Genomic DNA, 27,940 nt, shown 5'->3' on the forward strand with positions numbered 1-27,940 from the left:
TCACACAGGCCATACGGAGATGCAGTGCTATGGGGAGAACCAGTGGAGAAAAGGGATTTCTGCCAATTTTCCCCAAGAGGTGTGCAACGAAGAGGAGACCATAGGTTCACATTTAAAAAAAAAAATTAGATAAGTTCTTGGAGCTGCTCCTGTTGAGATCACAGAGTCAATGATGAAATAATGTGCATGATGTGTGAAGGGAATGATTTTCATCAGCTTTACTACACCATTATTTTGTTTTAATATGCTTTTCACTTGCAGCTGGATTGATCCCAAATATGAATGTAAGCAACATGGAACTAAATGCTGGTATATCCATGAAGGATCCAGCTCAAGCCCAATCTCGATTGAGGCAGTGGACCCACCCCAACTCTATTGAAAATTTAAGCAGCAATTCCTTATCATTGGAGCAGAACCAGACCAAGCATGGTAAGAGCCCCAAAGGGCAGAGTACTTCCTGACCAAGATACTTCATTGGGCAGTTGGCATTAAAGTTATTTTGGTATCTCCACAATTTTCTGTGAGAAAGGCAGAATATAATTGTTAGTCTTCAAAATTTTAGAAATTAGGTTTGGTCCCAATTTATTTCGTCACTTCTTAAAAGGCTCTAGAATCTATATATACACATTTAAAATGCTGAAAGCATGCTATGTGGTTAATTAAAATTTGAATTAAACAAGCCGTCATATTGTCACACTAATTCAACACCGTCATATTGTCACACTGGTTCAGTGCCGTCATCAATCCAACTCATTTTCTTGTATTACACATTCAACTAAAACAGCAGACAAACTTGAAAGCATGTAACATGTATTTTTAATCCCTTGAATTTTCTTTGCACATTTCAATTGGAGCAATAGGCCGCAGAACATTTTTCAGTTGCAGTATTTTCAGAGTAATCTGTGATAACTTGTTTTACTTTGCCTGTGAAATTTGTTTAGTTCTAAAGAGCTTTGATGCTGTAATAAAGGAAGTGATAGATCATCAAAGACTCGTTCTGAATTACCTCGGCATTTATTTAACTAACTGGGTCTAATTTAGCTACTGCTGAGATTCAGAGTCAGGACCATAGCAAAATGTTTTTATATCCATGACCTTGCCTTTCTGTCCCACTTAACACATATTCAGGTGCTATCCCTGGAGGTCTCAATATTGGTCCAACAAGCAAGCCCTCCCTTGAGGACTCCTACAGTCCATATGATCTGATAACCAGCAGTGAGTCACCAGCCAGTCCACCGGTACCAGTCAGTGATAGCTGGACACGTGCCAAATCCCCTGCCGATAAGATCTCAAATGGCTCCAACATTAACTGGCCACCAGGTAAACCCCAAAGATTGGCAAAAATAAAATAGGTGTTAAGAATGTTGTGTTTAACTAAGACCTGTATATTTATTACACATTGAAAGAAATTAGTAAATTGAAAAGAGCTGCCAAATGTGTCAAAATAGCTTTGCTTAGTAGTGCAAATATTGAAAAATAATGTAAGAAATATGTCATTCATTTTCCCCCTTTAATATCTTTGGGGTTAATCCATGCTTTAGGACCTTAAATGGACAATAATTATTGTAAAGAATTCTGAAGACACAGCTGGAATATATCAGAGAAGCTAACTTAGTAACAGTCTAACATTTTGGCTTTGGTCTTGACTGATATTCTCTTTGGGGTTCCAGTGCATGCAATCACATCACAACATAACTGTATTAAAAAAATGTTGACCTGCTGATTTGAATCTAGCTATTTGCTGGGGATTATTTCCAAATTGAGCATGCTGGATATACATTTATAACTGGGTTACATTTCCACATGAATATTTGCTGTTCCATTTTTCATAGTAAATTAATATGCCTCTTATTGAGAAATGGGCATTGTGACGTTTTAAATTTGAGGAACTAAACCAAGATATGCAGTAAGCATATCCTGGTAAACTAGCTTGATGCAACATTGTTTTATCTATTGTCTTAATAATTTAAAAACTGTTAGATTCATCTTTTTTAATAAATTAGTTTATTAAATACACTGTGTCTGAATGCCCCATTTTATTATTTCTAATGCATGTACAACTTAGATTCTTTTTACAACCCAGTTGTAAATCAACTTTGCTTTTACCAAAGGAAAGCCAATGAGCAGCTCTTTCGATATTGTGATATGGAATAAAAGGGTATCTTTTTTTTAAAAAAAGTGCTACTTTACCAGTGTTAAAACAAATAGTAATAGGATAAACTTGATGTTTGAAATATTTTATGGGATAATGGCAACTGAACAAATTGTGTGTAAAGCACGTTAAGGTGCATTTCTGTTCAGAATGCCACTGTGGTTGAATGGAGTTTTGAAATGTAGCCACTATATATTCTTTGTGATGGTTAAAAGACTGATTTGTATTTAATGTTATTGTCTATACTTTCCATAAATTAGCAAAACTGATGGCTGCAAGTGTTAATGGTTTTGCAGGGCCATTGTAGGAGCCTTAACAATGGAGTTCTAAGTATTGTGTGTACTGGTCTTTTATCTGTCCCAGATATGAAGTAATTTTGTAACTTATTTCAATTCTGTTTATGGGTAACACTATGCAGTAGCTAATTGTAAAAGTTCAAGTCCATGTCCAGTAACTTTATATCAGCTTATTGCACAGAAAGTGCCACTGCTAAAGCAGAAACTTTTATTCCGTATTTGCAGAAATAAGTAAAACTGTTAAATCTAAAATTTCGGAGAGGTTTTCAGGTCTTAAATGAAGTAAAAATTTCAGCCACTTAGTTGTAGTTAAATGTATTCAAATAATTTAATAGCTTTCTAAAAAGTAATTACATAGATTGCAACATAATAGCTATGCAATAAGAACTATATTGTGTAGTATTTCAAAATGTCATTGTTGAGAACCTCACTCAGCTTAACGATACATTGTCATCTTGTAACTACAGAGCAAGGCACACTAGAGTAGTTGTGGTTTCAGTCCCTGGTGTCTGTTAACTCAGTTCATCTTGGTTAATGTGGCAGTTTACTTCTGTGCTCCTGTTCAATCAAGATTTTTTTCCTGTTTGATTGCAATACAATGATCACTGCTGGTAGTATTCTTGTATGGACTTCGAGGTTAAACTGAATCAGAAATTTTTAAGCTCCCAGTTTTTGAAAAGCCTAGCAACGTTCACCATTATAGCTTATGTGACTAAATCTCAATGAGCTTTCTTAGGAAGTTTCAAAGAGGGACTGGTAGTTGGGCAGTACTCCAACAAGGTGCCATTGCGTTCAGGTTGAGATAATGAAAAGTCAGATGTACATGAAACATTGATTTTTTTAAAATTATTTAGTTTCATAGTTCTTTAAAAACTACTAATAAAACCTCACAATTAAGCAATAATGTATATGTCTACAAAACTACTGAAAGTAATTTACTATTCTAATGCCTATTTTCTAACTGCTGAAGAATTTCGGCCTGGGGAGCCATGGAAAGGACTTCAGAATATTGACCCTGAGACTGACCCTAATGTTACACCTGGGAGTGTCCCAAGTGGACCTTCCATCAATACTACTATCCGGGATGTGGATCGCTATCTGCTCAGGGACAGGAGTGGAGGTAAGAAAGCAAATTATTGTTATTTGCACAAGGAAATTAACTTTTGTATTCCTTAAGAACTAAAAAGTGAAACAAATGCTGTAAATATGTGGAAATAAGTTATGCAATGAATATTATCCTTGCATTTTACTTTTGAAATCTATTTCATTTGGTTTCAAAACTATTAAATGTATTTGTATATAATTTGGTAAATTTACTTAAATCATTGTGCTGAAATTGTGTACATATTGTTAAGCTGAGGTTATTAATACACAAGCATAAAATTAAAGGACATGGGGAAATTACAGGTATATGTTTAAAACCTCAAATCACTGATCTCTTGAATAACAAAACAAGCTTGAGAGATGAAATGTATACCATTACTGTGCTATGAGGACAAGACTAGTTTTCAAATGTTTTGCAGAAATTAAGCTTTCCTGTAACAAAATCGCTAATTATTTTCCTGAAATTTAACTATGGTTTCCAGATTCATTTCTGCTACATGATAGGACAGTGGAATTGAGGTGGAAAATCAATTATCATTATTTTGTAGTACTTTCAAGGGGTACATGTCCTTTTTCTGCTCCAATATCTTTGTTTATTTCATGAGATATAAGTCAGTGGTCACATTATTTGGTACAGGAGTAGAACCTGCTGTGGTCTTCTGCTACTGTAGCCCATCCACTTCATCTCTGAATGCACAACATGTCAAACCTTGATCTTCTGCACACCACTGTTGTAATGCACAGTTATATAAAATGGCCACTAAATGGTGTGTGTGTGTGTGTGTGTGTGTGTGTGTACATTGCAAGAATATATTAACACTTCATTATTAACTCAACATGGTGCACAGTTGTGGCTGTTCCGTCTTAGTCCTGCTCCCTTGACCTGAAACTTGACACTGGTGGCCAAGTGTCGTTTGTTCTGTCTACTGTAGCAGTGTATATTCCACCCCTGGCAAATGTCAAGCTTACATCATAGGAGCTGAGCTCTATAATCAGCAGTCATGAGACAGCACACCCTGATGCCTTTCTGGTCATTGCAGGGGATATCAAGCAGGCTAGCTTGAACTCTGTGACAGATTACCACCAATGTGTCTTCTGCAGAAGAGCTGCCACGATCAATCACTACTGCACCTCCAATAGGAATGTTTATTGTGCCATTCTGCACCGCATATTGGCAAGTTCAATCACCTGGCAGTACTTCTATTCCCAGTATATAGTCAGAGAAATGAGGACTGCAGCACTGCTGGTGAAGACCGCAAAGGGTATAGTAAAGGGATGTGAAGGATTTTTTTTAAAGGACTGATTTGAATCGTTTGACCGGATTATATTCAGACATTCATCATTTGAATCTGAATGAATATGCCACGGCTGTCACCAACTTCATGAAGACCTGCGTGGATGAGTGTTCGCCTTTAAGAACATACTGACTTTTCCCAAACCAGAAGGAGTTCCTCAAGCTGCTGAGAGCATTCAAGACTGGCAATCCAGAGCTCTACAAGAAGTCCAACTTCAAGTTTGTTATTCAACCATACACATGAATACGGCCAAACAAAGCAACGTTCCTCCAGAGCCAAGATGCAAAACACAAAAATCAACTGTCTTATATGGCACATGACATACAAAAGGCCATCATGAAAATGAATAGGTAATTCCATTTGAAGTTGAATACACAACCAGATGCATGTCAGCTGTGACATTACTTAGATAAAATTAACTTTATTTGTCACATGTACATTGAAGCATATAGTGAAATGTATTGGCAAGATGGTGCCAACAAACAGCACAACCAACGGCAACATCCTGCAGACAGCTCATGAAACTACTTTTTAATATGATTTTGCTAATAATAAGCAATGTGCGATTGGAACCAGTGAGTTACATTTTGGTGGTGTGTTTTGGGCCGTTTGAGTGATTTAGCACTTTGCTGTCTCTGAAATTCAGTGAGATTTTTAGTGATGTGTGTGGCCTGGAGACGAGTTGAGCTGATGATAGACTCCATTACTTCTCTCCAATTTTGGCGTCAAGCAAGGTTGATGTTGACAAGTACGAGAGTGGATGGGCGGGTATTTGGTGCCATTTGCTTGTATTTGATCAATCTTCCTCTCCCCTTTGCTAACTGCTGACAGGAAAGTGGGGGAGCCTTGGGTTCCATGCTGCAAGGATTGATCGATGACACTATGGACTCATTTTGGGTGACTGAGGTTCAGGTTGCATGTATTTCTAGATTCTGGTTACCTTTTTTGCTGTTTTGAGCGGTTTGATTGGGACAATCTGTGGACTAGGGCACTTCAGTGAAGAATGGCTCTGTGTAGAGGCTTGATTGGGTTAGCAATGTGACACGGAACTAAACTGAATACTACGGGACTTTTGGTTGATACTTGAAATTCTGTGTGTTGTTCCCTTTTGCTATTTGCACAATTTGTTCTTTTTTCGCGCATTGAATGTTTTCTTGAATGGGTTCCATGATGTTTCTTTGTTTCATTGCTACCTGTAGGACAAATTTGAGTTGTATTCTGTATACATAATTTGTTAATAAATATACTTGGAACTTTGAAATATATTGTTTGCTATATTGTGTGCTGGAGAAGCCCACAAGTGTCGTTATGCTTCCGGTATCAGTGTGGTATGCTCATAATTTACTAACCTTAACCTGTACATAAGGTGAAACCCAATGGCATAATTGGCTGTGATGTTTCACTCTCTGCTGAGCTCAACAACTTTTATGCACGGTTGGAAAGGGAGAATAACATTACACCTATGTAAATCCACAAGCATCTGTATTCGGTCTCGGAAGCTAATGTAAACACATTCCTTTGAGGGTGAACCCTCATAAGGTGTCAAGCCTTGGCGAGGTACCTGACAGAATACTGAAAATCTGTACCGACCAACTGGCTGGTGTGTTCAAGGACCTTCAACCTCTTAGTACTTCAGTCCGAAGTTCTCACCTGCTTCAAAAGGACATCAATCACACTGGTGCCCAAGAAGAACAGGGTGAGCTGCCTCAACGACTGTTGTCCAGTAGCACTCACATCTACGGTGTTGAAGTGCTTTGAGCTAGAATTAACACCTGCCTGGGCAGCAACCTGGACCCACTTCAGTTTGTTTACTGCCACAACAGATCTACAGCTCACAGACTCTCTACTCAGCTTCGGAGAACATAGACAGCAGTAAAACCTATGTTGGTCAGCTGTATCGATTACAACTTGACATTCAACATCATTGTTCCCTCAGTACTAAACAACCAATTTCAAAACCTGGGCCCCTGTACCACCCATTACAACTGGATCCTTGACCTCAAGGAAATTTTCAAGAGGTAATATCTTCAAGAAGGTGACATCCATCATTAAGGATACTCACCATCCAGGACATACCCTCTTCTCGTTACTGCCATTGGAGAGGAAAAGCTTCTCTCTGCCATCAGACTTCTGTCACAAAACAACATATTTCATGGTATACCTGTATCTTAGTGTTAATAAACTTCATTCTGATTATAATGCTGCATGCTTCTTCAAAGGGTATTACACTTCATGCACTGGTATACTACCTAGTGGTTACCCCACAAGAGCACTAATTTGTTACACAGCTCTTGAATCTGGACACTCATGGGTATATACCCTACTGTAAAAGACCATATGCTCGGTCTGTGCACTTAGCTGTGGCAGTTAAGTGGAATAAAACACTACCTTTATAGGCACTTGCTAGCAGTAAATCACTCTAGATTTTGGAATGGAGAGTATGTTTTTTTACCATGATTTGCCCAGGGTGTGTAGTGCAGATGCTCTGCTGAGGTGTGGGTTAGTGTATACCATGGCTAGCATAGAGGCTACTTGCTTATTACTGGGGACTTACAGAAGTTGTTGCAAGTGTTGATAGACCATTCACTGTCTCTGTCGCAGCAACTTGTCAGTAAATGCATTGTTAAGCAGAATATGACAAAGTTCTTAAATGCAACTGTGTTTCCACTTCAGGATTAATTTCTAAAATGTTTCACATAATTTTTTATAACAGCAAGACAGGCTCAATGATGACAAATAGAATGGATTAGGTATTTTTGATTTTGTTATTATTCTGCATTTTCACAAACATGAAGAGGTGCAGTTAAACCTGAAATGCTTTAAGCTTTGCATTCATGAAAATTGAATTAAATCAATAATAAGAGATCACTGATAATCATCCCCACCCCATTCCTTTGTTTTTTTTCTCAAACGTTTCACTGCAAAAGACATCAAATGGGACAATCATCTTAAGATTTAATTTAAATCATTTTCCATTTCTTTAGTTGCTTGTTTGCTGTTTATGCAGGGTCATCCCCAACATCTCAGAACGCCACGCTGCCTTCATCTAGTGCCTGGTCCTTCAGTGCCTCTGGCTACACTAGCTCTTTCAGCAGCTCTACATCTGCACCTAATCCTGCAGGTAGGGGTCCTTTTGCTTCAGTTGCTGACCAGACCCAAAATTCTCCATAGAAAGTGAGGAGGATTGTAACAGTCAAAAATAAAGGGTTAATGTGCAGTGATTGGACCTATAAAGTGGGTGGGGTTATTCAATGAAACAGATGAGTAATGTTCCTTTCTCTGTACTTACATTTTAGTTGGTTATTTAAAAATTCCTCTTTCTGTGCTTGACCGGAGCTATGTAATTTTCTCTTTCTTCCTCACTACATCATGAAAATAGTACTTGGGGAGAAGCCAGTGAAGAACATAAAACTTATTTATTGAAGGTCTTCTATATTATTCCTTTGAATTTAATTTAACATTGACTTGCTTTACCCAAACATACTTTTCCTCATGTTAAATGTGTGCTTGCTTTTTTTATTTCTCTTCAAACTGCAGTAGTTAATGCCGTGGAATTCAAAATGAAACTGAGAATAATTATTCAATTTCTTATTTCAATTAAGGATTCCAGTTTGTATTCTTAAATTTTAGGTTCAATGTACTGATCTACAAAATTGGGAAATGTATTTAGGCCCCAATTACTGCCATGAAGTTTGCAAATACTTTTCACTGAATTCACTGATGACATAAAATTGTCACTTTTATTTACTAGTACATGTTAGACAATTGGTAGGCTTAGAATAGTTGAGTGTGGCAATATTGAAACATTCATAGTTTAAGGTAATAGCATTACCATATAATATTAAAACATTTGTTTTCTATTTCGCTCTCAACATTACCAAAGTGTGGGGGGGGGGGGGGGGGGAGGAGAGAAAAAATTCTCTAATCGTAAATCCAAAAATGGTTGTCTGCTTATGATATTTTGAGAACATAAAAGCTATTCTTTCCAAGTAACAGCTTGTCACTGTTTCTGGTCATTTTTTCTTCTATATTTTATCAATAAATTTGAATAACATGTTCAGATTTGATCTATCCATTTTTCTTTCTATCTCAGCATATGGAATGTAATTGTACAAAATACAAGAAAGCAAATGTGCGAATATTATTGTATAATGATATTGCTTCATGATGCAAATGTTTCAATATGTTTTGTTCTAAAACATTATTTGCCATTCTCCATATAATCGTCAGAAGTGATAATTAATGAATTGAATGAAGAGGTTTTTGCAGAATTGGGCTCTGCAAATACTTCACTAGTTTTGTGAATTGGCATAGGATCAAAAGGTTTAAGAATCAAACTGGAATTCTTAATTGAAGTATAAGGGCAATGGAAAGACTAATAAGGGTGAAGCATAGACAGTGAACGATGGAACCTTTAAGTGAATTGCTGAACCTCTGTATCCAATGATTCCTGAAGTTGACAGCACAGATTGATACCATGATGAAGAACACATCTGGGTTTAGCCAAAGCATAGAGCAGGAAGGTCATAGTATAATTTTATGAAACATTAGTTAGGCCATAGCTGGAGTACAGTACTATAGGAAGGACATGATAACTGGAAAGAGTGCAGTGGAAATTCACCAGAAGGACTCTTGGATAAGCTATTTCAGCTATTAGGAGAGACAAGTTTGGCTGTGTTTAGTTTCCTTGGAAAGTAGAAAGCTGACAAGAAATTTTTTAGAGTTGTACAAAATTGAGGGTCATGGATATGGTAGGTGGCTAGAAACTTAGTATAGTAGATAGCAAGAAACTGGAGACCATAGATTTGGGATAAGGAGGAAATGATTTGCAGGTGATCTGAGAAGGAATATTTGCTGAGTGTGGTATCTGGAAAATACTACCAAAGTGGGTGTTGGAAAAGGGTACTCCCATTATGATTTTAGTAAATAGACGAGCACTTGAATTGACAAGATACGGAAGGCTGAATGGGGTTAGTATAGCGAGGTCTTGTTTCTATGGCTGACTGAAATTAAACTGTCTATTGACTATTATGTGTGCAAGATTTTTAATATCATTGAACATCATTCAATACTGTCTTATTTTTGTAATTTTAAAAACAAAGTAATGAAAAATTGATTGGCAAGAAAGACTGCTTGTACAGCTTGCCTGATAGCCTCCTTTCTGTTTCATTAGCTTTAAGCAATCTCATTGTCATTCCTATTGGGTACAATCTGACTACCAATTCACTAACTGGGCAATGTTTGTAAAATTGTAAACCAATGAAGGCAGTGCATAATCAAGTAAATCTAAAATATCTGAGGGAATTGGGTAGAATAAATGGACAAGGCCCAAAGAAAATAAGGTGAAAGCAAAAATTATTACTGGAGTGGGTGTGCAGTTCAGTGAAGAACAATGAAAGTAGCTATATCCTGACCAGTAAGATTCTTCACAGGTGAAAACAGATTCTGGAATTCTGAATTTTTTCCAATTGGATACTTCATCCTGGTTTCAAAGTTTTAAAATGTTGAGTTATGTAATATATAGAAAATCCATAATTGGCACATAATATGAAGATCTGGTCATCCTACTCTTTAAAGGACTTTTGGCTTGTCGGAATCTGCAGTAAAAAATCTCAGTTTCTTAGCAGGAGATTATGTATAGGAAGCAAAGATTTTAAAAATATTGGAACGCTTCTCTGCAATAGAGTATATGGAGAGGTATAACTCCTAAAATCATGAGGTGAATTTGGAGATTAATTTAAGTAGGGCAAAAGAATATTCAGGATAAGCTAAGACAGGGTTAGATAGGTTAATGGGGCAGTTGGAAGGTGGTGTTTTTTTTGTTTCATTGATATTAGTGATGATAATAGTAAAGCTGAGGGACAAACCCAGCAAATCTGACTCCATAATTAGAAAAGAACTGAACCAATATCACAAATGGATAACTTGATGCAGAAATAACCATTTCTAGTACAGAGGTTAAAAGCATGTTATTAAATTTGGAAAATACTGATATGGAGTATTGAAGTCTGCAATATGTCAGAAAGATGATGAGATGTTATTCTTCAAGTTTGTATTGAGCCTCTTTATAACAGTTTAGAAGGCGTAATATTGAATGGCCAAAGAGGAGGATGGGGAATTTAAGTAACAGACAGCTAGGAGCTCATTTCTTATGGGCTGAATTTAGCTGCACTACCAGGCGATCACCCAATCTGTTTGTTTTCTCTAATATAGAGGAGATAGTGTTGTGAAGACCGAATGCAATAGACCAGATTGGAAGAGCAGGTGAACTACTGCTTTACCCTAATGTTGGGTAGGGAAGAATGGAAACAGCAGGTGTGCATCTCATCCATTGGGGTGGAAAATTGCCTTAAAATGCAGACTTATTAATAGGGACAGATAATTGTCTAGGGAGTCACAAAGGCAAGGATCCCTTCAGCATGTGGGAGGTGGGGAATATGTCTGGTGGAGATAATTGAAATTGCATTGGTTCAGTATGGAAGGTGGCAAGGACCGGGAAACTTTGTTCTATCCAGGAAGATGAGGTAAGAGCACAGTTGTGGTCAAGGGCTCTGATCGCTATGGTATAAGAAAGGCCACAATTCAGGAAAACGTAATACATTATGGGGGCACTTCATCTGTGGCTGATACATTGACATTTCCGACAATGCTGAGCTGTTAGTGGTCAAAGATAGCTCTCTGCAGCAGTAGAAGTTTATACATTGAAGCAGGCGCTTGTCAGAGTAACGGCGAAGTTAATTGCTACATGAAATGGTTAATGATGGATTTAAGAAAATTTTATGCAGATATGAGGAAGAAACTGTGATACTGGAACTTTGTGGAAGATGGTAAAGAGGCTTTTCTGGGTAAATGCCCTGCTTCTGTGCTATTAGATTAATTTAAGGCAATCAGTGCTGTAATTGTAAATGATTTTTGATGCAAAATTTGATTAAAGAAATTTGCATATGCATATGGGGAAAAAATGAAGTGAAATTATATCACTAGATCTGTGAACAATTTGTCATCCTCCCATACTTTAAAAGTGATTTTAAAATGTTCAGTTTGATGTCAGGTGTCATTTTTCATATTCACTTTAAAATTTCAATGCAGAAAAAGCAAGCAAATATATATATTTTAGCAAGAGCTTCTCTGCCTGGTATTTGTGCAAATTTAGATCCAAATATAGAACGTGTGTGAGAGCTGGTATTTTTCAAGGTTTCAGCCCAAAATATTGAAAATTCCTTTGCCACCACAGATGCTGTTCAACTCAGTTAATTCCTTCATAAAATTGTCTTTTCTGCCAAATTCCAGCATCTGCAATCCCTTGTGCTAGTTTATTTTCTGAGGTTTATCACAGTAATGTGCCTAAAGTACTAAAATAACTAAATGTACAAATGTGGCAATCTGCTTAGAAAATGAACGCAGTTTTGTCATCACTGTAGTCCAAATGCACCCTTCTGTCTCCGCCCTTGTGTCTTCTAGTGGACATTTGCCCTTATGCATTGTTGTATACTTGCCTCCTTTCTTTCACTTTTATCATCTAACAAATTCTGACCTTCCCATTTTTATGCTTTTGCACAGGTTGTTCTTTGTGCCTTACATTCTTTTAAATACAGGTCACCATTTTTTTGATTATGTCTTAATTTTTCAGTCATTCTGTTATTTCTTATATTACACAAGTTGAACAGACTCCATGCAATAGCATTAAAAAAATTTAATTTGCTCAGCTTCAATATTTTTGTGTTGTAAATCTTGTTTTTCGGAAGTTGGGACTATTCCATATTGTGGGTGGTGAATAAATTCTCGGGAAACCATCCACTGGAAGTTTGGATTGGCAAAACGTATAGAAGATCAAATTGCTGATTTGTAAAGGAAAACACTGTGGTGCATGAAAATCATTGCTAGAATTTGTGGAGAATGTGCATTTTAATTTTATGAAATTGTAGTCACATTGGAAAAAGTTCGTTCATAAGCATGAGTAGTGATTTACTTGAATGATTCTTATGGGCTATCCGGCAGAATCCCTGTTGTGCACTCATGAATGAGGCTTCTTGCTGGGGGGAAAATATAGGGTTACAAGTAATTATTTTTCTGAGTACTCAAACCTTTTTGGTTCACTCCACATTTCCATTGTACAATTTTCAGAATGTCTCATGAAATCAGAGAATACAGTGTATTTAAGTGGCATTAAAGTCCCTGACTGGATAAAAATGTTTACTTTCATCTCCAAAGTTTAATGGAAGAAATGGTACGGCAAAATAATGCATCTTTGTGTACTAACTGAAAAGTTTAAGTTGCCCATTTATGACTTTTTTTAAATTTTGAACTATTGATTGTGGAGTGACTAGAGTTATTGTTTAATGGTAGAACATCAGCAATTCAGAAATATGATTATGTATTTTTACTAGAGGCAAATTAACATCAACGGCATTAATTCTTAATTCTCTGGCTTTAGATATTTCATGTGTGCCAGTCTATATTTTATTAAAAATGTATTATTATTTTAATGGATAGTTGAATCAATCTGAAAACTTCATCCTAACTCAGCTTAACTTGCCTCAAAAATGGATGCAAAGATATAAATATTTAAGCATTCACATGTCACTTTGCTTCTTCCAATGACAATGTCAGTTGAGAAGGGGAGTTCTGAATTTTTACTGGTCATGAGAGGTGAGGGGTTTTGGTCTGATTGTGGTTTTAAAAAAAGGGTAATAGATGCCTTCCTGACATGTTGAAATGTAGTAATAAATGCAGAAGCCCTGTGGTCAAGTAGCAGTTAACATGCGGCTCTTACAGCTTGGGGCGTTGTGGAATTCAATTCCAGTACAGTTCTGTGAGGAATTTCTGTACATCCTTCCCGTGGGATTCCCCCCCCCCCCCCCCCCCAGCTACTCTGGTTTCCTCTCACAGTCCAAAGATGTACTGGTTAGGTTAATTGTTTATGATAAATTGTCCAGTGATCAGGTTAGGGTTAACTGGAGTTGTGGGGTTGCTCGGCTCAAAGATGCTGGAACAGCCTACTTTGCGCTGTTGCTAAATAAGTAAATATTCAGATATCTCTGAGATTGTGTTCCATGGTAACGTGAGCCTTCATTCTGAAATGGAAGTAATGTGTTTGAAGTTTATGTATGTTCCAGAAGTGTTTTGTACTTTGAGCATGTTCAGTGTTGAGGTGTAATATGCTTGAAATCTAAATGTTCATTTAGTTTGGTTCTTTTTGACTGCAAAATGTTTTTCCTATATTTCAGCTAAACTGACAGATAAATCTACTTGGTCACCTGGACCTATTGCTCAAACTCAAGCACCACTATCACACGAATTGTGGAAAGTGCCGCTAGGATCCAAAAACACTAGGCCTCCACCAGGCCTGACAAATACCAAGCCATCACCATCATGGGGTGTCAGTTCATTAGGACTTGTCTCAAGTTGGCCAAGCTCTTATTCCTCCAGTAAGTTATTGTCTTCTGCATACCTTTGATATCTTTGAGATGAATTCCAATGTTATTTCAATTTATTTAAGGTTTGTAGCAACTGAAAAATTGAAAGAATAATCAGGTGTTTTTGTTGACGGAAAATAGAAATCCTGAGCCAGAGAACTGTCTAAATACTTTTGGATATAACTATCAAATTTAGTGTACTGATGTAGTACAATATTTTTTCAAATGAATTTGAATAATAATGCATCTATCCTTCTAGTGTGCATCTTTTCCACCTCCTACCTTTATTCAAAGAAGTTGAATATAATTCCCTAACTTAAGGAATAAATGGGTTTTGCTAATTATATATTTTATATCCAACATCCCATATGGAATTGAATGAACAAAGCTTTCTATTAATTTTCTGTTGTTATTACATTTATTCTTCAGTTACATGTGCTGTTCATTTCCTTTGTTAGCCACTTAGCTGAGAAAATCATCACATTTCTATTAGAATGAAGTAACAATTTGGTTGATGGTACTTTTCCGAGTAGTCAAAATCTACTGTAGAATTAGAGGTAAATAAATGTTCTGAATCTAAACTCATTTACGGGGTAATAACATCTTGTTTTGTCAATTTTAGGTTCTGCTTGGAGCACTGATAGCTCTGGGAGAAACAACAGCTGGTTGGTTCTGCGAAACCTAACACCACAGGTAAGAAGCATTAGCTTCTTGTCCTATGAAAGTAACCTCGCCCTTGCATAGAAGTCTAAACATCACTGCAACTGATATGTCCAAGTTCATTATATCTCTGAATGGAAATTATACTGTTTCACACACCTGCAGTTAGAGAATTTATACTTAATGTTAGCTTAAGTTTTAAGATGAGAGTACAAAATTTTAGTCCCCTCAAAGTAGAGTACAAAACTCCAAGGAAATAGCAGGAGCGTGTATGTTTTCCAAAGTGATATTCACTCTCACAGATGGATTCAAATGTTATTTTGAAGAGCAGAATTCTTTACAATAACATAGCCTATGTTTAGCCTTCAATTTAAATTTCCATATTTAATAAGGAAATATTTTCAGATTTTTATTAGCTTTGTTTAACAGTTTTACAGAGATTTTGTGGCCCCTTCAAAAACTGAGACATTTTCTGTAATTACTCACCACTTATGGAATGATGAGTTTTGTGTTTTCTACACATGTGTGAAAACAATTGGCAGTATTTAAAATTGTCTGCTACCAGATGTAAATCCTCACAAATCTGCATCTTTGCACCAATTTTTCTTCCTTTCTCCAATCACCCATTAACTAGCTTGTTCCAGCTGCTATCCCTAATCCCCTTTCTTGCTCAAGTCAAGTCAAGTCAAGTTGCTTTTATTGTCATTTCGACAATAACTGCTGGCATCCGGAATTCTGTCATTGGCTCCTACATTGGCTTAGAAACAGACAGTCCTAAAGATTTTCTGTTTTCAAGCTAATGCAGGAACAATAAAGCAACTTAAGTTTACTCAATAGAATTGTAATGTATTGGATAATTTTGCATTATTTTTCCATTTTTAATGAAATTTGTTTTCCATGAACTAGAAACCAAGATTGCACAACTTCAATCTCTCAATTGTGTGTAGGATTTGGAAGTTCAGAGATTTACTTCAGAAAATTAAAATGATGTGGGGTAGTGATTCATGACTTTGATTTTGCGTGGGGTCTAAAATGTATAAGTTGGTAATTTGTCTCAAATGTGATTTCTACCAAATTACAACATAAAGTTATGCTTTAAGATTTGTAAATAAGGTTGGCTCACTCTTTTGCTGCAGATTGATGGCTCGACTTTGCGGACTTTATGCATGCAGCATGGTCCACTGATAACATTCCATCTGAACTTGACCCAAGGAAATGCTGTGGTTCGCTACAGTTCAAAGGAAGAAGCAGCTAAGGCCCAGAAGTCCCTCCACATGTAAGATGCATGTATTAGTCTAGACTTGAAGTTTTTCTATAATTTAGTATTATGTTCATTTGGATTTATGTGAATGATTCAGAGAATTGATATAAAGTTTTGTGGTTTCCTAGTCTTTGAAGGAACATTAAATGTTTTCAATTTATCCCTGCCACTGTTTCTCAGGATAGCATGTCATCCAATTGATCCAATTTATTTTCTTGTGTTTTGCCCTGGCTGATCTGTCTACCAAAATGACAGATGTGCTGGTATTCACTACACATCCCCACAAGACTTGTGGGTCAATATTTATTGGCATAAATAACATAGAAACATTGAAAAGTTACAGCACAATACAAGCCCTTTGGCCCACGATGCTGTGCCAAACATGTACGTACTTTAGAAATTGCCTCAGGTTACCCATAGCCTTCTATTTTTCTAAGCCCCATGTACCTATCCAGGAGTCTCTTAAAAGACCCTATCGTATACGCCTCCACCACCATTGCCGGCAGCCTATTCCATGCATTCACCTCTCTCATCATTTTTAAAAAAAATCAACAACTACTTACCCCTGACATCTCCTTTGGACCTACTTCCAAGCACCTTAAAACTGTGACCTCTCGTGTTAGCCATTTCAGCCCTGGGAAAACACCTCTGACTATCCACGTAATCAATGCCTCTCATCATCTTGTACACCTCTATCAGGTCACCTCTCATTCTCTGTGGCTCCAAGGGAAAAAGGCCGAGTTCACTCAACCTATTCTCATAGGGCATGCTCACCGATCCAGGCAACACCCTTGTAAATCTCTTCTGCACCCTCTCTATAGTGTCCATATCCTTCCTGTAGTGAGATGACCAGAACTGAGCACAGTACTCCAAGTGGGGTCTGACCTGTGTCCTATTTAGCTGCAACATTACTTCTCGGCTCTTGAACTCAGTCGTATGGTTGATGAAGGCCAGTACACTGTATGCTGCCTTAACCACACAGTCAACTTGCGCATCAGCTTTGAGCGTCCTATGGACTCGGACCCCAAGGTCTCTCTGATCCTCCGCACTGCCAAGAGTCTTACCATTAATACAATATTCTGCCATCATATTTGACCTACCAAAATGAACCACCTGACACTTATCAAGGTTGAATTCCATCTGCCACTTTTCAGCCCAGTTTTGCATCTATCGATGTCCCACTGTAACCTCTGACAGCCCTCCACACAATCCACAACAACCCCAGCCTTTGTGTCATCAGCAAATTTACTAACCCATCCCTCCACTTCCTCATCCAGGTCATTTATAAAAATCATGAAGAGAAGGGGTCCCAGAACAAATCCCTTAGGCACACCACTGGTCACTGACCTTCATGCAGAATATGACCTGTCTACAACCACTTTTTGCCTTCTGTGGGCAAGCCATTCTGGATCCACAAAGAAAGGTCCCCTTGGATCCCATCCCTCCTTACTTTCTCAATAAGCCTTGCATAGGATAACTTACCAAATGCCTTGCTGAAATCCATATACACTACATCTACTGCTCTGCCTTCAGCAATGTGTTTAATCACATCCTCAGAAAGTTCAATCAGGCTCATAAGGCACGATCTGCCTTTGACAAAGCCATGCTGACTATTTCTAATCATATTATGCCTCTCCAAATGTTCATAAATCCTGCCTCTCCGGATCTTCTCCATCAACTGAACAGCCACTGAAGTAAGACTCACTGGTCTATAATTTCCTGGGCTATCTCTACTCTCTTTCTTGAATAAGGGAAGAACATCTGCAACCCTCTAATCTTCTGGAACCTCTCCCATCCACATTGATGATGCAAAGATCATTGTCAGAGGCTCAGCAGTCTCCTCCCTCGCCTCCCACAGTAGCCTGAGGTGCATCTCGCCTGGTCCCAGTGACTTATCCAATTTGATGCTTTCCAAAAGCTCCAGCACATCCTCTTAATGTCTACGTGCTCAAGCTTTTTAGTCCGCTGTAAGTCATCCCTACAATTGCCAGGGTCCTTTTCTGTAGCAAAGTATTTATTAAGTATCGCTGCTATCTCCTACAATTCCATACACACTTTTCCACTGTCACACTTGATTGGTCCTATTCTCTCACACCTAATCCTCTTGCTCTTCACGTACTTGTAGAATGCCTTGGGGTTTTTCGTAATCCTGCTCACCAAGGCCTTCTCATGGCCCCTTCTGGCTCTACAAATTTCATTCTTCAGCTCCTTCCTGCTAGCCATATAATTTTCTAGATCTCTCTCAGTATCTAGTTTTTTGCACCTTTCGTAAGCTTTTCTTTTCTTCTTGACTAGATTTTCAACAGCCTTTGTACACCATGGTTCCTGTACCCTACTATCCTTTCCCTGTCTCACTGGATCATAGCTATGCAGAACGTCATGCAAATATCCACTGAACATTTGCCATATTTCTGCTGTACATTTCCCTGAGAACACCTGTTCCCAGGTTCCTGCCTGATAGCTTCATATTTCCCCTTACTCCAATTAAATGCTTTCCTAACTTGTCTGTTTCTATCCCTCTCCAGTGCTATGGTAAAGGAGATAGAATTATGATCACTATCTCCAAAATGCTCTCCCACTGAGAGACCTGACAGACAGACAGACAGACAGACATACTTTATTGATCCCGAGGGAAGTTGGGTTTCGTTACAGCCGCACCAAGAATAGTGAAGAAATATAGCAATATAAAACCATAAATAATTAAATAATATTAAGTTAATCATGCCAAGTGGAAATAAGTCCAGGACCAGCCTATTGGCTCAGGGTGTCTGACGCTCCAAGGGAGAAGTTGTGAAGTTTGATGGCCACAGGTAGGAATTACTTCCTATGACGCTCAGTGTTACATCTTGGTGGAATGAGTCTCTGGCTGAATGTACTCCTGTGCCTAACCAGTACATTATGGAGTGGATGGCATGCAACTTGGACAGCATCCTCTTTTCAGACACCACCATCAGAGAGTCCAGTTCCACCCCCACAACATCACTGGCCTTAAGAATGAGTTTGTTGATTCTGTTGATGTCTGCTACCCTCAGCCTGCTGCCCCAGCACACAACAGCAAACATGATAGCACTGGCCACCACAGCCTCGTAGAACATCCTCAGCATCGTCTGGCAGATGTTAAAGGACCTCAGTCTCCTGAGGAAATAGAGACGGCTCTGACCCTTCTTGTAGACAGCCTCAGTGGTCTTTGACCAGTCCAGTTTATTGTCAATTCGTATCTCCAGGTATCTGTAATCCTCCACCATATCCACACTGACCCCTTGGATGGAAACAAGGGTCACCGGTGCCTTAGCCCTCCTCAGGTCCACCACCAGCTCCTTAGTCTTTTTCACATTAAGCTGCTGATTATTCTGCTCGCACCATGTGACAAAGTTTCCCACCATAGCCCTGTACTCAGCCTCATCTCCTTTGCCGATGCATCCAACTATGGCAGAGTCATCAGAAAACTTCTGAAGATGGCAAGACTCTGTGCAATAGTTGAAGTCTGAGGTGTAGATGGTGAAGAGAAAGGGAGACAGGACAGTCCCCTGTGGAACCCCAGTGCTGCTGACCACTCTGTCTGACACACTATTGCAAGCGCACATACTGTGGTCTGCCAGTCAGGTAATCAATAATCCATGACACCAGGGAAACATCCACCTGCATCACTGTCAGCTTCTCACCCAGCAGAGCAGGGCGGATGGTGTTGAACGCACTGGAGAAGTCAAAAAAGCATGACCCTCACAGTGCTCGCCGGCTTGTCCAGGTGGGCATAGACACGGTTCAGCAGGTAGACGATGGCATCCTCAACTCCTAGTCGGGGCTGATAGGCGAACTGGAGGGGGTCTAAGTGTGGCCTAACCATAGGCCGGAGCTGCTCTAGAACAAGTCTCTCCAGGGTCTTCATGATGTGAGGTCAATGCCACCAGTCTATAGTCATTGGAGCCACTGGGGCGCGGCGTCTTTGGTACAGGAACGAGGCAGGACGTCTTCCACAGCACAGGAACCCTCTGGAGACTCAGGCTCAGGTTGAAGACATGGTGAAGTACTCCACATAGCTGGGGGGCACAGGCTTTGAGCACCCTGGGGCTGACACCATCCGGGCCTGCAGCCTTGCTTGGGTGGAGACGTTTCAGCTGTCTTCTCACCTGTTCAGCTGTGAAGCCCACCGTGGTGGTTTCAGGTGTGGGAGGGGTGTAGTCACGAGAGCAGGGTGGGGGGCTGTGAGGAGGGGTAGGAGGGGAGAGGTTCATGACCAGATTCATTTCCCAATACCGGATCAAGTACAGCCTCTCCTTTTGTAGGCTTATATACATATCGTGTCAGGAAACGTTCCTGAACACACCTAACAAACTCCACCATATCTAAACCAGTTGCTCTAGGGAGATGCCAATCGATATTTGGGAAATTAAAATCTCCCACCACGACAACCCTGTTATTACCTTTCCAGAATCTGTCTCCCTATCTGCCCCTTGATATCCCTGTTACTATTGGGTGGTCTATATATTAAAAAATACACCCAGTAGAGTTATTGACCCCTTCCTGTTCCTAACTTCCACCCACAGAGACTCAGTAGACAATCCCTCCATGACTTCCTCCTTTACTGCAAATGTGACACTCTCTCTGATCAACAATGCCACACTCTCACCTCTTTTGCCCCCCTCCTTGTCCTTCCTGAAACATCTAAAGCCTGGCACTCTTAAGTAACCATTCCTGTCCCTGAGCCATCCAAGTCTCTAATGGCCACACCATCATAGCGCCAAGTACTGATCCACGCTCTTAAGCTCATCCGCTTTGTCATGATGCCTCTTGCATTAAAATAGACACATCTCAAACCATTATTCTGAGCGCATCCCTTCTCTATCATCTGCCTATCCTTCCTCTCACACTGCCTACAAGCTTTGTATATTTCTGAGCCAACCACCCTTTCCTCCGTCTCTTCAGTTCGGTTCCCACCCCCCAGCAATTCAAGTTTAAACTCTCCTAAATAGCCTTAGCAAACATCCCTGCCAGGATATTGGTCCCAATTAAATTCAAGTGCAACCCATCCTTTTTTGTACAGGTCACGCCTGTCCCAAAAATGGTGTCAATAATCCAGAAATCTGAATCCCTGCCCCCTGCTCCAATCCCTCAGCCATGCATTTATCCTCCACCTCTTTCTATTCCTATACTCAGAGTCACGTGGCACAGGCGGTAATCCCGAGATCACTACCTTAGGGATCCTGCTTCTCAGCTTGTTTCCTAACTCCCTGTAGTCTGTTTTCAGGACCTCCTCCCTATTCCTACCTATGTTGTTGGTACCAATATGTACCACTACCTCTAGCAGTTCACTTTCCCACTTCAGGATATCGCGGACATGATCAGAAACATCCCGGACCCTGGCACCTGGGGGGCAAACTACCATCCGTGTTTCTTCCCTGTGTCTACAGAATCGCCTGTCTGTCCCCCTAGCTATAGAGTCCCTTATCACTGCTGCCATCCTCTTTCTTTCCCGACCCTTCTGAGCTACAGGGCCAGACCCTGTGCCAGAGGTGTGTCCACTGTTGCTTCCTCCAGGTAGGTTGTAAACCCCCCCCCCGCCCCCAGCAGTACTCAAACAGGAGTACTTATTGTTAAGGGGGACAGCCACAAGGGTACTGTCTAGTATCTGACACTTGCCCATCCCTCTCCTGACTTATTACACACTTATCTGTCTCCTGAGGCCCCAGTGTGACTACGTGCCTATAGCTCCTCTCTATCACCTCACTTTCCTTGACCAGATGAAGGTCATTGAGCTATATCTCCAGTTCCCTAATGTGGTCCCTAAGGAGCTACAGCTCAACACACCTGGCGCAGATGTGGCTGTTTGGGAGGCTGGGACTCTCCCGGACATCCCACATCTGACACCCAGTACAGAACACCAGCCTCACACACGTACTTCTTATTCCTCACAAGTAACTTACCTGGCCTCGACCCGTTGAGCCATAGCCCTCCTACTCTGTCTCCCTCTACTCCATCACCTGCTCTGTAAAGCTGTCTTCTTTTTAAATCCTTCCCGCCGGTCTAACTCACTGATGTCCACGCGCTTGTGTAGTCGTGCCTCGATCAAACTGCTGAGGAAAAAACTGTCTTTTAAATCCTTCCCGCCTGTCTAACTCACTGACCTCCATGCGCTTACGCAGTCGTGGTATGTGATAAACTCTTCACAAACGTGCAGTCTTTTTAGAACCATAGAAAACCTACAGCACAATACAGGCCCTTCAGCCCACAAAGCTGTGCTGAACATGTCCCTGCCTTAGAACTACCTAGGCTTTAACCATAGCCCTCTAAGCTCCATGTAGCCATCTGGAGTTTCTTAATAGACCCTACAGTTTCCCTCTCCACCGCCGCTGCCAGCAGCCCATTCCACGCACTCACCACTCTGTGTAAAAAAAAAACACCATACAACAACAACAACAACAACTTACCCCTGACATCTACTCTGTACCTACTTCCAAGCACCTTAAAACTATGCCTTCTCGTGTGAGCCATTTCAACCCTGGAGAAAAGTCTCTGATTATCCACATGATCAATGCCTCTCATCAGGTCACCTCTCATCCTCTGTTGCTCCAAGGAGAAAAGGCCACGTTCACTCAACCTATTCTCATAAGGCATGCTACCCAATCCAGGGAAGGTCCTTGTAAATCTCCTTTGCACCCTTTCTATAGTTTTCTGAAAGTGACTTGTACCTTTCCAGCCTCTTTTATTAATACCTTCTTGAACACTGAAGAAATGCTAGATAAAGCACTTCTATTGAATTTATCGGTTCAAAGCGCACCATCACTCCAGCCCCTCTGTTTGAATTCTGTTTTGGCAGGTCCAGAGATGTTGGTAACCAGGCAACATGTCAGATTCTTCTCATCATGATTCTTTGATCATAATGCAATTGTCAGATCTGGGTCTGACAAAAAAACTTTGAATTTATTTGCCTTTTATCTTTAAAGTAAATCATGGACATAAATTTTATCCAGTTTGTGCAAGTAGATACTTGACACACTAAGAAAACAGTGTATTTTAAAAGCCTATCAAGCTACTTAAATGACACTGCAGATATTTAATGATTTGGTTGCTAGAAGTGAAAGAAGAATGAGAATGGAATACTACCTGGTCACTAAATTTTGTCCAAATTGTAGACCAATCTTTATAAATGGTCCAGCAGTCTTATTTTTAAAAAAAATTCCATAAGTATTTTTTCATTTGAACTGACAGTGTATAGTTTGCATGTGAAGTTAGCATTCATTAGCAGCATTTTAAGTTTGTAAGCATTTAAAGTGATCTGGTTTTGAGCTCTCTTAACATTTGACTTTTCCTTTGTCCAGGTGCGTTCTGGGAAACACTACTATCCTCGCTGAATTTGCCAGTGATGAAGAAGTTAACCGTTTCTTTGCACAAGGTCAATCACTCTCTCAGACCTCCAGCTGGCAGTCAAACGCCGGAACAAATCAGAGCCGACTTGGGTCAAGCACCAACTCTCACGGATTGGTTCGCAATGATCTCGGTCACTGGAATACTACAAGCTTGAGTGGAAAAGGAACCAATGACCTCCTGTGGAGTAGTGTCCCTCAATACTCCAGCAGTTTATGGGGTCCTCCTAACAATGATGACACCAGAGTTATTGGCAGCCCTACACCTATAAACACCTTACTCCCTGGTGACCTTCTGAGTGGAGAATCAATGTAGGGAAAACTGATGATCTTGTGAAGCTAACAATCAGCACTAAACAACCCAGTTCTGGACATTGTTTTGGCCCTGGATCCACAACCTGTGGTTGGATGAGGGAGTGTGGGCAGGGAAGTAGTTGTGGGATTTGGATAGGTGGGGTTTTGGGGCATGGAAAGTCTACTTTTGTGAGCCTGGGTTTAGTATGCACATTACCCTTGCTTTCATTATTTTGTTTGATCCCAAAAACATATCAACACAAATACTTGAATCAAGCAGGCCAATATGAAATGTGAAAACCGTCTAATTTACACTTCTGAGGAGTTGTCATCACAAATAGGCTCAAACAAAAAAGTTTATTGTGTGTATGTGTGATGGTGCAAATGTATGCATCTCAGTGTGTGGGTGTGTATGAAATCAGTGTGTTTTTTGTTTCTTTATACAGTATATGCTTTTATTTGCTCGTTGGTCAAATTATTAGCTTCTAACTTTGCACTGAGTGTCTGCAGCCCCTCCAGCTAATCTTACAAAGGGGCCAGCAGCAATTCATGTGTAAATGTTTACTCAAGGACACTCTTAACAGTGTGTGCTCTGGAGATGATGTGTATACCTACCTTTAGTGGCTTTTTTGTGGACTAATGCAAGAGAATTATTACAGGAGTATTGCACCAGTTTTCTTTCAGAGTATAAAAGTTAAAAAAAAAATGCTCTAGTTGAACTGTGGCCATAGCTACACAATAGAGTGGACCCATCCTGCAAGCAGGCATGGGAAGCACTTAGACTGGATATTTTTGTGACTGATTTAGAGGTGCCTATGTTTGGTAACCTCCTGTTTACAAACTTTGCAGAACTTAAAAAAAAAGGAAAAAATATGAAAAAAGGACAATTACTCTTCCATCAAAACCTATTTTCAGAATGAAGATGTGCTACTTCAGAACTCTGGGAATGAACAGTGTTGTATTTTTTTGGCCATTGTTGTGTATTTTTTCCTTTGTAAATTTTTGCTCACTTTCTTGCACACAGTGGATGATGTCTCAGGAAGGCCTGAATTTTCTGGGGAGCTACTCCACGCCATTTCATGTATTTTAACCCAACTTCTAGCACTGAAGAAAAAAAGAAAATACCTGTTTATTCTGTAGCAGTTACTTATTTACCAAATAATGGACACAACAATGTTTGAAGAGTGCTTTATGAAATGCTTTATGTTTTAAAAAGAAATCAATGCTTTTGATTGTGTTAAAGACAATTGACCAACATACTGTAAAGTATGTTGCTGTATAAACTCTCCTTGTCCCAGCCTGCTTGGATCAGGTAACTTGTGCATTATCTTTGAATAGGTTTTTATTGGTTTTATCAAGCTGTTTTTGGCAACAAAACGCTGGTTTTAAAGTGGATCATGAACTATGCACAAATGGGTTCAAGACTTTTGTTTTTCCTGAGTTATAATAGAGTGTATTTACCATTTCTTCTCAAAGGTATTTTGCATCTCATTGCCATTATGTATATTCCAAGCCGAAAATAGTCTTGAGTTGTAGAAAAGCCTGACTTTAAAAGTTTTAGGGGGGGTGGGGGGGAAGAGGGAGTGAAAGTCTGTGTTTGTTTCATTTTTGCCTTTGAATTACAAATGTTGGTAATCCAAGATTTTTTTAAAGAAAGTTGGTGGCTTTTTAAACAATTTATTTCCTCATAGAATGTGATTGTAAAAACAAATGCACAGAAAGTTGTTTTCTTGAACTATTGGGCTTCTTGAGAACTATTAATTGCAGTTTTCCCCTGGGAATTGAACAAGATCATTAAAAGCATTATTCGTTTGAAATGAAGGATATTTCTATTCACTTACACTGAGCAAATGCTAAAGGCTCAGTGCATTGTGGTGAAGCTGCTTTTCTGCTCCATTGTTTACTATGAAATTAGCAGATTACCACGGTGGATTGCACTAAGTGGATATACTTGGTTAAAAGATGAGGTAACCCCATCCAGTCGACAAAGATGTTGCTCTGTCAGAATGGTTTAGAAACATTAAATGTTGAAAACTTAAACCGTGTCAGAAACAAACCTCCAACAATTCTACAAAAACATGTAAATTGTTTTCAAAATATATAATGCTGTTTTGTGCATCTTTTGATGAGATCCACTAGACTAATAAGTGAATCATTCCATGAGTCTGATAACCTGGTCTGGCACCAGTGAAAATGTGTGTGTATATTTTGTTGGGAATGTAAGACCACCCACTGGTTTGTCAGTTGCTGCCTACACAAGAGTGTGAGTACATGGAATTATTTAATTTGTAATTACAAATTAACACCAGCATTCCAAATTGGTGTAATCAGATTTGAAGTGTAACTGTATTCCCCAATTCTGAGTTATTATTGGAAGTCTTATCTAAGAGATTTTTTCTGCACCTCTGGGGGGAGGGGGGAAATGTGGTGGCAGTTTATATCAGATTTCAGTACACGTTGTGGAATTTGCCTATTATTGAGCTGACGAATGAATCTTGGAGGTTTTCTCACATCTGAACTTGTATTGAACAATTAGATTGCACTGTACAAATGACAGGCTTTTGTATATAATCTACTAGAGTTCCAATTCAGTAATGGAAATGTTATGTCAAAGCACTGTTGTAAACTGAAACACAAAACTAGTTTTGGAGCCTAATAAAAATGTTCAGTGTGGGGGTTGAGAAAATAATGCTGTAGCCCCTTCCCACACAGAGGTTTGTTTTTGTTTTTGAAAAATGGAACTAGTTTTTAAAAATCTCTCCAAGCTTTACTTTGAGGTAGCAAAGCACAACTAGCCACATTGAATGCAAAACAAAAACAAAATTTTTAAAGCGCAAGGATTTTTCAGGTGAAACGTTGAGATATGATGCATTTGAAATTAAAGCTTGATTTGGATTAACCATCATAACTAAAGACGTTTTGACCATTTGTTTACTTCCCTTTCCCATAAGCCTTTTAACAAGGGACAGAACTGACATAAGCCCAAGTATTGAAAGATTTGTGGCAAGCCTTGTGCACATATGTTGTTCATCAGATATTCATCCAAATCAAGTTTTCACCTTGTAATGTTTAAAACACATTTTTGTTTTTGCTGTTACAATATGTATTACTGAGTCAACAATGAATAAAAGATTATGCCTCCATTTGGTGTTTCTTTTAACATATATGCAAATACTTCATGCACTTCAACTACTAAGCTTCAGATTTTACAGCAAAAATCTTTCAGGAACATGAAACTGGAAATGGAGATTTGTTCTTTACCAGGTTAATGTTTGTAAGAAACAGCAATTATGCATTCATGTTGCAAAGATAGTAATATGCTTGTTAAAACTAAAAGTTAGGTTTTTTTGATAAAATATTCTTTTGACCTTGAAGTAAATAAATTTTTATTAAAATATTTCATTTAAATAAGAACAAAGCTCATGTTTGTAGATCAAAATGGCTTGTGACTGAAAAGGTGTAACAATAGGAATTAATTGTTACACAACAGGATATTGTGTTAAGTTATGACCAGTGGTGTAAAATTTACTTTTAACATAACGGGTTGGATAATTGGTACCTGTGCAGAAATTTGGCATTGAGAACATTTTGTTTCATTTAATAAAGAAACAGGATCAATTTGGCAACACAGTAGAGGTCAATCAGGAAAATGATAGTATTATTGATGGGAGGGATCTGGGCTTTGTGGGCAAGGCCAATATTTTTTGCACATCCCTAATTCCCTTCTGATGATGACGATAATGAGCCACCTTGGTGCCCTAGACTAGTCCCACAGTGAAGTCACTGGCATGGTGCTTTTGGGTAGGAGTGCCAATATTTGCACTCCATGACAATAAAGGACAAGCATTAGAATTACAGATTTTTGTTCTTGGGTTTAGGATCTGCCGTCTGAGTAGTACAAGCAATCACTGCTGAAGAGAATGAATGTTTGGGTGTGTATCAGAATAGAAACCAACTCTGGTTCAGTGTGAAAACAAGATTTAAGAGGAAAACTTCAATTGAACAAAATATAGTGAAACTTGTCAGTAGCATCTTTTAAGATTGCTTCATAGGACTATTTCCAAACCAAATTTTGCACATAACTATATCTGGATGTATTAG

General features: G+C 39.1%; 1 protein-coding gene across 16 annotated transcripts in view; it reads left to right on the forward strand.

Moving 5' to 3' along the window:
- The window catches only part of tnrc6c1 (trinucleotide repeat containing adaptor 6C1), a 601,775-nt gene extending 574,793 nt beyond the window's left edge, over positions 1–26,982 (forward strand). For 12 of the 16 annotated variants that reach the window (XM_073025993.1, XM_073025996.1, XM_073025995.1 and 9 more), the window contains 8 exons: positions 262–429; positions 1,129–1,320; positions 3,419–3,568; positions 7,855–7,968; positions 14,075–14,275; positions 14,886–14,956; positions 16,060–16,199; positions 23,501–26,982. In XM_073025993.1, the coding sequence (XP_072882094.1) occupies positions 262–429; positions 1,129–1,320; positions 3,419–3,568; positions 7,855–7,968; positions 14,075–14,275; positions 14,886–14,956; positions 16,060–16,199; positions 23,501–23,861 (1,397 nt within the window). In that variant the 3' untranslated portion in view covers positions 23,862–26,982. The remainder of the gene's footprint in view (positions 1–261; positions 430–1,128; positions 1,321–3,418; positions 3,569–7,854; positions 7,969–14,074; positions 14,276–14,885; positions 14,957–16,059; positions 16,200–23,500) is intronic. The other 4 variants (XM_073025999.1, XM_073026008.1, XM_073026000.1 and 1 more) reach the window with 2 other exon arrangements.
- The last annotated feature ends 958 nt before the right edge of the window (positions 26,983–27,940 follow it).

Source organism: Hemitrygon akajei, chromosome 22, assembly GCF_048418815.1.
Source record: "Hemitrygon akajei chromosome 22, sHemAka1.3, whole genome shotgun sequence".
Classification (NCBI taxonomy): domain Eukaryota; kingdom Metazoa; phylum Chordata; class Chondrichthyes; order Myliobatiformes; family Dasyatidae; genus Hemitrygon; species Hemitrygon akajei.